Source organism: Giraffa tippelskirchi, chromosome 11, assembly GCF_054371585.1.
Source record: "Giraffa tippelskirchi isolate mGirTip1 chromosome 11, T2T-mGirTip1v1.2.pri, whole genome shotgun sequence".
Classification (NCBI taxonomy): Eukaryota; Metazoa; Chordata; class Mammalia; order Artiodactyla; family Giraffidae; genus Giraffa; species Giraffa tippelskirchi.
In genome coordinates this window covers 119,230,407-119,242,421 of record NC_137285.1, presented here as the reverse complement: position 1 = coordinate 119,242,421, position 12,015 = coordinate 119,230,407, and the positions used below count along the sequence as shown (strand labels likewise).

Genomic DNA, 12,015 nt, shown 5'->3' with positions numbered 1-12,015 from the left:
TTCTAACCTCATTTCTAAAGGTCTTCACTCAAAAAGGAACTCTATTATGAAGGCTTCCCTACTTAACATTTTATTTAATTCTGCAATACTGCTTAATCCCACTCTGCACTTTTTTCTTCTCTGCATTGTATTATATGTGTGTGTATTATACGTATATTTATATATGTATAATATATATATACATGTATGTGTATGTCTGTATATAGTTTGTTTTGCTCATTGTCAAGCTTTACACATAAGAAATATAAGACTCATGGTGGCAAATGGCTTTTGCCTATTTGGTTCCCTGATGGATTCCTAGTAGCCTGAAGAGTAGTGGTGGTGTTGGTTTAGTCACTAAGATGTGTCTGACTCGCTGTAGCCCTGCCAGGCTTCTCTGTCCATGGGATTTCCCAGGCAAGAATACTGGAATGGGTTGCTATTTCCTTCTCCAGGGGATCTTCCCAACCCAGGAATTGAATCCACGTCTCCTGGATTGCAGGTGAATTCTTTACCACTGAGCCATCAGAGAAGCCCACCCTGAAGAGTACCTGACAAATAATTGTATCCCATAAATGTTTGTTGAATGAAGAACAAACAAACGAATTATCTTGATTTTATTTGCTGTGTGGATTGCGTGTGTTCACGTGCCTATCACTAGCTTGTTCCAAACTCTGTCAGACGTTTAAGTTTCTTAATAAGTATATTAAGTTTTATTTCTTTCTGAGGAGGACAGCCTTTGAGGGCGTAGAGCAAGGAGTAGGTGGAGAGACAAATGAAGAAAACTGGTACATACGACAAATGTCCGTAGATGCATGAGTCAGTTTCTGAGCTCTCTACACAACTCCATGGGGTTATTTTCCCTGCACAAATGCTCCACTAGCCCAGTAACATTCTAGTAAGTTTTCCTATCAGGTAGAGTAAGATCTCCCAATTTGTTCTTCTTCAAGAGAATCTTGACTGCTTAGCACTTTGCATGTCCAGGTTAAATTTAGAATCAGTTTGTCAAATTGTAATTTGATTGGAATTACATTTAGCCTGTAGGTCAGTTTGGAGAATATCTGTGTAATATTGAGTTCTTCCAATCTCTGGACATAGTGTATCTCTTCATTTATTTAAACCTTCCTTAACTTTACTCAATAATGCTTTATCTTTTTTCTATAAAAAAAAATAGTGTACAGTTTTAGGTAAATTTATTCCAGGGTTTTGGTGTTTTCTGATGCTGTTTTAAGTAAGGGTTTTTTTGTTTTTTGTTTTTTTTCTGTTTTTTAATCTTTTTTTCAGGTACATAAAAATTAAATCTATTTTTATTTACTTATAGCCATCAATCCACCAGTCATCAATAAGCATACTTATTAATTATAATGATCTACCTGTAGCTTTTTTAAATTTCTTTTTTTTTTTTGCCATGCCACATGGTTTGTGGAATCTTAGTTCCTTGGCTAGGGATCGAATCCAGGCCCTTGGCAGCAAAAGCACAGTCCTATCACTGGACCACTGGGGAATTTCCCAGGATTTATTTCTTTACACAGGAGAAATAAATGACAGAATGAATTCTTCATGTCAAAATTTTATTTTTTTTTCCATACCTTATTTCCCTAGCTAAGGCCTGAAGTACAGTATAGGAATATAAGCAGTAATGTGTCTTATTTCTTACATTAATTGGGTAGCTTTTCACATTTCACCAGTAAGTACATCAATGCTGTAGCCTTGCTTTTAAAGGCCCTCCATGAGATAAGCAAATTCCTCTTGTATATCTGGTTTGTTAAAAACGTTTACCATAAATAGATGCTTGATTTTTATCATATTTTTCTATATTCATTTAGATAATTATATGATTTTCCTCTTTATTATTTTACTATGAACAATTATATTTTTAAAACTTCATATGTTAAATTAACCTTATAAACTTGAGGTAAAACACATGGAAGTAATGTGCTATCATTTTCATGTTTTTCTTCATTCAGTTTTCTCATATTTTATTTAATTTTTTAAAAATATCACTTCAAAAAATTTGTACATTATGTCTAATTTTTATCATCTGTAAAAGTGTAAAGGTGGATGTAAAGGTGTTTATAAAATAATTTTATTATCTGTTTAATGTTTTTAGTAAAGATCCATAGTGGTGTTGCATTTCAACCATGACATGATTATTTTTGCCTTTTTTCCCCTACCCTCTCTTTTTTACCTATTTTAACAAAGGTTAACAGTTTTTATTTAGCCTTTTCAAAGCTAACTTTTGGCTTCATTGATTTTCTTTAAATATATTGTTTTTATGTCATTAATTTCTGGCTTTTAAATTTATTATTTCCTTCCTTCTACTTAGTTTGGGTTTAATTTGTTGTTCTTTTTCCAAGTTCTTTAGATAGATGCTTTGATTATTTTGTTCCATGTTACAGTTTTTAAAGCTAGAAATTTTCCATTAATTTGATTCTTAAGCATTTGTGTGGGGGAAAATCCTACAGTTCTCTTCCTATGTGTTTCTTTTACTCTCTTTTGACTACCACACTCACACCTCTGACGCTAAACAAGTTGGGGTTTTTCTTATATATTTCACAGACAATTCTGAGACCACCTGGGTGTCTTAAAATTTAACTGAATTCTGACACTATCTACCCGATTAAGGACTCAGTCCCATGAGACTTCCTTGGCTTCAGATGTCAGTCACAAGTGGCAAGTGCCCAGATTATCCACAACTTCTGTCCAACTTGGCTACAGGTCAGACGGTCCCATGACCTCCTCCTTGGATTCCATTATTTGCTAGAATAGCTCACAGAAGTCAGGGAAATATTTACTTGCTTTACCAGTCCATTAAAAGATGTGATAAAGAATACAGATGAACAGAGATACATTGGATGAGATCTGAGAGGGTCCTGAGCACAGCAGCTTCTGACTCCATGGAGTTGGGGGATGTGTCACCTTCCTGATACATGGATGTCTTCACCAACCTGGAAGATATTTGGAACCAATACTTTAAATAATTTATGGGGGCTTTCTAATGTAGGCATGGTCAATTATCAAGCTTCATTTCCAGCCCTCTCCCGTATCTGGAGAATGGGTAGGGGGTAGTACTGAAAATTTTGAGTTTCTAATCATGGCTTGGTCTTTTTGGTGACTAGTTCCCATCCAGAAGCCATCAGGGAACTTACCCACAGTTGCCTCACTCAAACAGAAGATGCTCTTAGTGCTCTTATCACTTAGGGATTTACAAGGGTTTTAGGAACCCTGTGTCGCGAGCAGGGATGAGGACCGTAAATGCAATATATTTCTAATTTTCATTGTGATTTTTACTTGGAACCGTGGTTATTTGTAAGTGTATTTCTTAGTTTCTAAACATATAAAAACACTCTTATCTTTTTATTATAGAGTTCTAGCTCAATTCCATTATGATCAGCCCTTATGCTATCTTGGAGAAGGAAATGGCACCCACTCCAGTACTATTGCCTGGAAAATCCCGTGGACGGAGGAGGCTGGTAGGCTACAGTCCATGGGGTCACAAAGAGTCGGACACAACTGAGTGACTCCACTAACTAATATCTTATTCTGTGTAATATTTCTGCCAGTCCCTGCTGTTAACCTAACCTCCTTCCAGAATGCCTTCTGTGTCATCAACTGTTGATCTCTGGGCAAGAATGTGTGATGGTTGGGTATACAAGTGATGGACCACAATCAATTCTCCCCTTTTCAGTACAGGAAAATATGTGTGAAAAGGAAGCTGAAAGGAGGGCACTATGTATATATAGTAAAGGACTGACTCAACAAGCCTGGGGTACCTAAACCCTGCACATTCTACAGAAGGGACTAGACTTTGACTGAAAGAGTGGGTTGCCATGCCCTCCTCCAGGGATTCCCAACCCAGGGATTGAACCCAGGTCTCCTACATTGCAGACAGATTTTTTACCATCTGAGCCACCAGGGAAGCCCATAATTTATGATGGTTACTTGTTTTTGTTCACTTAAGGGCTCTAGGCTACACTGATCCCCCTCTGATGAAGGGAGTAAAGACTGACCAGCTAAGATTAGTCATGTGGGTACTCCTTACCACCTGCAGTAAGAACATTGTTAAGTAGCTTGATATTTTTCTTCTTGTGTAGCATAAGCATTTTAGTGGTATAAATTTCCCTCTTGAGTACTGCTTTAACTGTACCCACAAATTTTCATTGTGTTTTCAATTCAGTTCAGAATACTTTCCTAATTTCTTTTTTTACTTCCCTTTTGATCCAGGGGTTATTTAGAAGTGTGTTATTTAGTTTCCAAATATTTAGAGATTTCCCAGATATCTTTTTGTTATTGATTTCTAATTCATTTCCATTGCAGCCAGAGAATACACTTTGATTCCTTCTCAAATTTAATTGAGACTTGTTTTATGGGCTATAATATGATCTTTCATGTTCAGTGTTCTGGGTTCACCTGAAAAGATGTGTATTCTATTGCTGTTTGGTGTTTCTTTAATGCCACTCATTAGGCCAAGTTAGTTGATAGTGCTGTTCAGGTATTCAAATCTCTGACCTCAACTTGTTTATCCTCACAGTTCTATAAGTTTTTGCTTCAGATAATGAAATGACCCTCTTTTTCCTGGTAATATTCATTGCTCTTACATATACTTTGTCTGATATTAACTTAACCACTCCAGATTTCTTTTTATTAGTTTAAGTGTGGCATATTGTTTTTTATTCTTTTACTTTTAATGTACATACACCTGTATAGTTAAATTAAATTTCTTGTAGAGAGAGTATAATATTGGGTCCTGCTATTTACTGAATTAGATAATCTTTGCCTTTTATTTGAATGCTTAGATCTTTTACCTTTATGTGATTATTAAAATTATCTTGTTTAAATTTAACATCTTACTATTTGTTTTCCATTTCTATCATTTATGTCTCTTCTAGTCTTATTCCCTTTTCCTTTTTTCTGCTGTCTTTTGGATTAGCTTAATATTTTGAAAGCATGTATCTTTTTTTTTTTAATAAATTTATTTATTTTAGTTGGGGGCTAATTACTTTACAATATTGTAGTAGTTTTTGCCATACATTGACATGAATCAGCCATGGGTTCACATGTGTTCCCCTTCCTGGACCCCCCTCCCACCTCCCTCCCCATCCCATCCCTCTGGGTCATCCCATTGCCCCAGCCCTGAGCATTTGTCTCATGCATCGAACATGGAATGGTGTTCTGTTTCACATATGATAATATACATGTTTCAATGCTATTCTCCCAGAATGTCCCACCCTCACCTTCTCCCTCAGAGTCCATAAGACTGTTCTATGCATCTGTGTCTCTTATTCTGTCTCGCATATAGCGTTATCGTTACCATCTTTCAAATTCCATATATATGCATTAGTATACTGTATTGGTGTTTTTCTTTCTGGCTTACTTCACTCTGTATTATTGGCTCCAGTTTCATCCATCTCAATAGAACCGATTCAAATGTATTCTTTTTAATGGCTGAGTAATATTCCATTGTGTATATGTACCACAGCTGTATGTGTACCACAGCTTCCTTATCCATTCATCTGCTGATGGACATCTAGGTTGCTTCCATGTCCTGGCTATTGTAAACAGTGCTGCGATGAACATTGGGGTACACGCGTCTCTTTCAATTCTGGTTTCCTCGATGTGTATGCCCAGCAGTGGGATTGCTGGGTCATATGGCAGTTCTATTTCCAGTTTTTTAAGGAATCTCCACACTGTTCTCCATAGTGGCTGTACTAGTTTGCATTCCCACCAACAGTGTAAGAGGGTTCCCTTTTCTCCACACCCTCTCCAGCATTTATTGCTTGTAGACTTTTGGATAGCAGCCATTCTGACTGGTGTGAAATGGTACCTCATTGTGGTTTTGATTTGCATTTCTCTAATAATGAATGATGTTGAGCATCTTTTCATGTGTTTGTTAGCCATCTGTATATCTTCTTTGGAGAAATGTCTGTTTAATTCTTTGGCCCATTTTTTGATTGGGTCGTTTATTTTTCTGGAATTCAGCTGCAGAAGTTGCTTGTATATTTTTGAGATTAATTGTTTGTCTGTTGCTTCATTTGCTATTATTTTCTCCCATTCTGAAGGCTGTCTTTTCACCTTGCTTATAGTTTCCTTTGTTGTGCAAAAGCTTTTAATTTTAATTAGGTCCCATTTGTTTATTTTTGCTTTTATTTCCAATATTCTGGGAGGTGGGTCATGGAGGATCCTGCTGTGATTTATGTCGGAGAGTGTTTTGCCTATGTTTTCCTCTAGGAGTTTTATAGTTTCTGGTCTTACGTTTAGATCTTTAATCCATTTTGAGTTTATTTTTGTGTATGGTGTTAGAAAGTGTTCTAGTTTCATTCTTTTACAAGTGGTTGACCAGTTTTCCCAGCACCACTTGTTAAAGAGATTGTCTTTTCTCCATTGTATATTCTTGCCTCCTTTGTCGAAGATAAGGTGTCCATAGGTGTGTGGGTTTATCTCTGGGCTTTCTATTTTGTTCCATTGATCTATATTTCTATCTTTGTGCCAGTACCATACTGTCTTGATGACTGTGGCTTTGTAGTAGAGCCTGAAGTCAGGCAGGTTGATTCCTCCAGTTCCATTCTTCTTTCTCAAGATTGCTTTGGCTTTTCGAGGTTTCTTATATTTCCATACAAATTGTGAAATGATTTGTTCTAGTTCTGTGAAAAATACCATTGGTAGCTTGATAGGGATTGCATTGAATCTATAAATTGAAAGCATGTGTCTTATCCCTTTTGTTGGCTTATTAACTAATTTATAGTTGATAAATTATGTTATTTTAGTCATTTCTTTTGGGTTTATGGTATATGTTTTTAATATACAGAGCCTAACTTAAAGTGATAGTGTGCTACTTATATTCAGTACAAGAACCTTACAGCAATGCTAGTTTCATATCTTTCCAGTTAATAACTCCAATAAAATTAAAATTTCTCTTTCTCAATATTAATTTTTTTAGTCCCAGAGAAGACTCTAAATCTCCCTGTGTGGGTAACATACTCATCCCTGAACAGAAGACAGTGGACAGGGTCATGAATACTTTGGTCTGAATTCCTGCAGCAGCCCTTCTAGAACTTTATGGATTTGGGAAGGATTTCACCAGAAGAACCCAAGGATAGGAATGCAAAAGTGCGCTAGCTAGACAAAGACTAGAACTATCACAGACCACTACAGGTAAACATCACAGAAAGAGTTTACAGGTTCACAGGTATAGAATTCACACACATTTGCTATCAGTTCCCCATATATCTTGCCAACAATACTGACCTTGGCCACACAAAGCAGAAACAAATGAAGCATTTCTTTGTATGACATTTTCCTTCCCCTTGTACCCCTCCAGGGCATTTAGCCACCAGTGACACCTCTGCATATCTGATTTCTGTCAAGTTGGAAAAGAAGCCAGACAATCCATACTCTTTTATATTTGACTTTTATCAGCATTCTGGAAAAATTTTTACTAACAATATGAGTACTTCTGTGTAAGGCAGTATTTCTCAACCTTGCACTATTGACATTTTGGACCAAATAATTCATTGTAGTGAGGGGCTCCCCTGTGCACTGTGGAATGTTTAGCAACATCCCTGGATTCTGCCTACTAGATGTTAGTAACACCTGCCTCCCCAGTTGTACAAGTTACAGATTTATCCAGATAACACCAAATGTGCCCTGAGGGAACAAAATTGCTTCTGGTTGAGAACCACTGATTTAAAGGGAATATTTATACACATCAGGAGCCATAGATCCTTAACCCCAAATCAGTATGGGCTGGTGGGGAGAAAGCAGAATTAGCATTAGGTTCCATCAACTCCTGTTCATAGCCCACAAGCTGGTCACTTCTCAAGGGACCACATCTGTTGTTCACCACAGCAAAAACAGCTTCCAGCACCTGGAAGAGAGCAATGCTCAACAACCACAACAGATGTTAAGAGAATAAGCAGATGGATGGTGGATGGAGGACGAAAAAAAAAATGTGATTATTCACAGTGTTACTCTGGGGAAAGGAGTGACTTAGGTGGTATGTACGTAAGAAAAGAAGATATTTTACTATTATACTTAAAAACGTTTGTACTTGAATTTTATCACTCTTTACTTTCATAGTTCAGATAATTTTAAATGATTTATTTTTAAAGCACTTAGAAATCAAACCAAGCCTTTTTCCCCTAATTTTCTCCCTAATAAATCTTTAATTTGCCTGGGTTTTTTTTTTTTTTTAAGTACAAAAGTGGACTTTAGCCCTAGTTCATATTCTGAATATATAACCAAATCTGAAGCATATTTTTTTTCCTTTTAACTCATGAGCAAACAGCAATATAATGTGAATATTTGTGAATGAAAGAGGTTTGTGTTGGAGGAAAACATACTTAGCACAAAAGTAACTTAACACAGTACATTCAGTTGTGTGCCTCGGCCTTGAGGGTGGGGACTGGAGTAGATGCATCATCACATATCCAGCCCTACAGAGCTTGTGCAGTGGGGGCCCTCAGAAATCATATGCTGAAAAAATGATGATAGAGCTTCATACACATGGCTGTGGTTGCTCCTGTTTTACTTTGTTCAGACCAAGATTATTAGGGCAGGATGAGAGGAGAGGAGGCTTGAGCCCTCTGAGAAAAGTCCTCTGAGAAGAACAGATGTCTGGGCCTTTCTGCTTTAGGCAGACGGAAGAGGTCCAAGGGCAAGGGAATAGGCCAAGGAGTGTAAAGAGAAAAAGGTAATTTATGGGGACAGCTGTTGCTCCTCTTTTTCCTCAGCTACTAGCCAGAAACTGGATCAAATCCTTCAGTGACAGCAGACCCTCCTGCTGCAGTCAAAACCCCAGCAACACAAAACTGTCTAGCCCCAGCCCATGTGACACCCCACTCCTGTAGAATTGTCATCTCTCCCCTCACCTCCACCCCAGAGGGAAAGGCCCAACTACCTAGGTCTCTTGATATCAGGGCTCTCGGAGCCAGAAGAGCCTGGCATGCTTTCGAGGGGAGGTCATTTATTTACATGAAGCAGGCAGAGTTCAGGGATACAGAGCAATCCATCTGCCTTAGCGACCAGACAGGCTCCCTTCACCTCATCCTCCTGCAGAAGCGGTCAAGGAGGGAGGTTGGGCGAGGTGACCTTCCAGAGCTGAATCTGTGCTTCTAAAAATATAAGCATCCTTGGAGAATCAAGGAGGGGAAGAGAGGCTATGGATGTTGAGGGAAAAAACCGGACACCCCAGAGCATTATCATTCTGAAGCTATATTAATTAGACCCAGACACCCCACTTGATAACCTCAGGTATCACAGAAATTGAAACTAAACGAACTGGCTTTTTTTTTCCATTTCTGGTTGTATTTTCCCTGGGCTAAAAAGGAGAAAGAGAATGGTGTCTTCTGACCTATTTGATTGGCTGCACACTGCCTGAGGAGATGTTTTCCCCAGCAGAGGAAAGTGGGGCTTCTTAGAGACACACCAAGGGAAAGCAAAAGCTTTAGCAAAGTGGGAGCCCAGCGGTCAGCAATCGGGGGCTGTGGGACCTGGATCCCCTCCTATGTCTGCCTGCTTGGAGAGACTGCATAGGGCTGCACAGGTGTCAAGTGTGTCGAGGGCTGTGGATGTATGGGCTCATGGGCTGCTGTTCTGCAGGGTCCTTGTCTAGAGAACTGTAGGGACTAGTGTTTGCAGGCCTCAGTGAAGCCACATCCTGGTCTGCACAGGTTGTGTGTGACCAGGTTGTGTGCAGGGTTCTGGCAGAGGGGTGTGTGTGTGTTTGTGTGTGCATGGGCACATGTACCCGTGTGTTGGGATGGAGAGTGTTTGCAGGTATTGCAGCAAACTTGGTGAGGGGCCAGGTAGGGGAGAGTGAGGGACTGTCGGGGAGGGATGCATATGGATGGTGACTGTTGGTGTGCCTTATGAGGTTTGTGGGAAAAACTGCATCAAAGCTATGTAGGAAACCAGGGATGAGGAGTCTCCAAGGGGCTGTATGGAGACCCATTTGAGAGAGTGCACGAGGCTGTGGGGGGTGTGTACAGAACATGTCTGGGCTGCCTGTGAGGCAGACAGCACTGCTGGGTACTCTGTGTAGCTTTGTCCTGGGGGCTGTGTAGACTATGGTGGGGATATGCGTGAAGTCACATTGGGGTCTCCATGGGGATAGTTAGGCTGTGGGGGCTTCTGTTCTCTGTGCAGGGCTGCAGGTAATGAGACAGAAGGGACAGAACCCAGATGGTCTGCAGTTCTGCCATCTAAAGATGAGTGTGTTTCCTTAGGGAGGGGGCTCCGGAAGTAGGAACATTTATTCTTCTTGTGATTGACGATGTGAAGGGAAAAGACATGAGGGATTTGTGAGATGAGCAGAAGGACCATTGCAGCCCCTTGCAATGCTGCCCTGCCCCTGCTTCTATGTGCACCAAGCTAAAGACACTTTCTTTATTATTATTATTATTTTATGTTTAAAATTTATTTATTTTTTAATTGAAGGATAATTGCTTTACAGAATTTTGTTGGTTTCTGCCAAATGAATATACTTCTAGCGCTTCAGTTTGTGCTTTCTCAACAGGACAACGTGGATCTTGGAGAACTGATGTTTTCCCTCTGCTATCTTCCCACGGCTGGCAGGCTGACCATTACCATTATAAAAGCAAGGAATTTAAAGGCAATGGACATAACAGGAGCATCAGGTGGGACAATCTCAAATTCAGATTTCCTCCTACAGTTCTTATATAGCACCTCATGAAGCTTCCAGTAGAGTAATAAAGGTACATGGACTTTGGAACCAAACTGCCTAGGTTTAAACCTAGTCCTAGACCTAATAGCTGTGTGACTCTGGCAAGTGAGTCTCTCTGGGTTTTAGATTCCCCATCTGTAAAAATGAGGATAATAATAGTGTCTGGCTCTTTGGGTTGTTACAGGATTATGATGCCTAAGGATGGGTGCGTGGCACACACTGAATGCTCCTCAGTGTTAGCTCTCATTATTGCTACCAGTATTCCCTCTTAGGTCTTCTCCTCCACGTGACTGTGGACTGGGCCCACAGTTTGCACATGCTGATATATCTAATTGCGTCTTTCCTCAGATACAAGCAATTGTCACCTCAGGCTTTTAGAAGATTGATATCCTATATCCTTCTATGAAAGGTCCATCAGTGAACTATGTATGCAGTTTGGTTTTTCCAGTGAATCAAGCATGTATCCTTAAATTTTAAACTCTCACAGAGGGACTTCCCTGGCAGTCCAGTGGTTAAGATTCCACGCTTCCAGTGCCGGGTCATTAGTTAGATTCCTGGTGGAGGAACTAAGATCCCATGCTGCTTGGCATGGCCAAAAAATAACAAACAAAATCCTAACAGAAAGTATCCTGAAATAGAGTTCCTTTATGTAAGCTCACAAGCCACCTCTTCAGGGGTTCCCAAAATGTGGGCACAAAATGCCTAGTCCACTAGCTTTTGGTCACTAAGATCAAAAGATGCAATATATTTTGCCTCCTGGATACCAGTGTTTTATTCAAGCAGAAAAAAAGATGTGACCCCTTCTGGCCCTCTAAGTCCTCCTGGACGGTATATGAGTGTCAGGGCCACCCATGGTTATACAGGTGAAGCAAGGAGAACTCCCCACTGAGCAGGAAAATAGTGAGGTGAAACCAGGAATGCCCCCCCAGGTGCAGAGACCAGCCTTGTCCGCTGTCACCCAGTCTCAGCACGGCCCCACAAGCAAGTCTGCATCTTTTCTCTCCCTGACCTACTGAACTGCTTCCCGCTTCACAACTCAACTGCAGGCAGCTCAAGAGCTTGAAGCCCCTGCACTGAAGGACATCCACCTGCACCCCAGCTTCTCGCTGTGTCTAGGTGTTTAGCTTCTCCCTCTCCTAAAGGCCTGGGTTTTAGGAAACGGCTCCACGGGGTGGCTCCAAGTCAGAGCGTGCCATCTCTTCCCCCATGCCTTGAGAATGGCTTGGCGTTTCCCTTCCTGTGGCAGCCTGGCAAGTCCTGGATCCTAGCTGGAACATTTCTAATTTGATAACAGGTGTTTTCACACTATTTTTAAATTCCACACATTTTGAGGAGAGTGTGTCCTGTGCTTTTTC

At 40.0% G+C, this 12,015-nt stretch overlaps 1 protein-coding gene across 5 annotated transcripts in view; it reads left to right on the top strand.

Annotated features, from left to right (window-relative positions):
- Positions 1–12,015, top strand: part of SYT9 (synaptotagmin 9) — a 319,437-nt gene that overhangs the window by 252,808 nt on the left and 54,614 nt on the right. For all 5 annotated transcript variants that reach the window (XR_014068686.1, XR_014068687.1, XM_081540900.1 and 2 more), the window contains exon 4: positions 10,493–10,613. Coding sequence is in view for 3 of the 5 variants with exons in the window: in XM_081540900.1 (XP_081397026.1) it covers positions 10,493–10,613 (121 nt within the window). In the remaining 2 variants the exon portion in view is untranslated. The remainder of the gene's footprint in view (positions 1–10,492; positions 10,614–12,015) is intronic.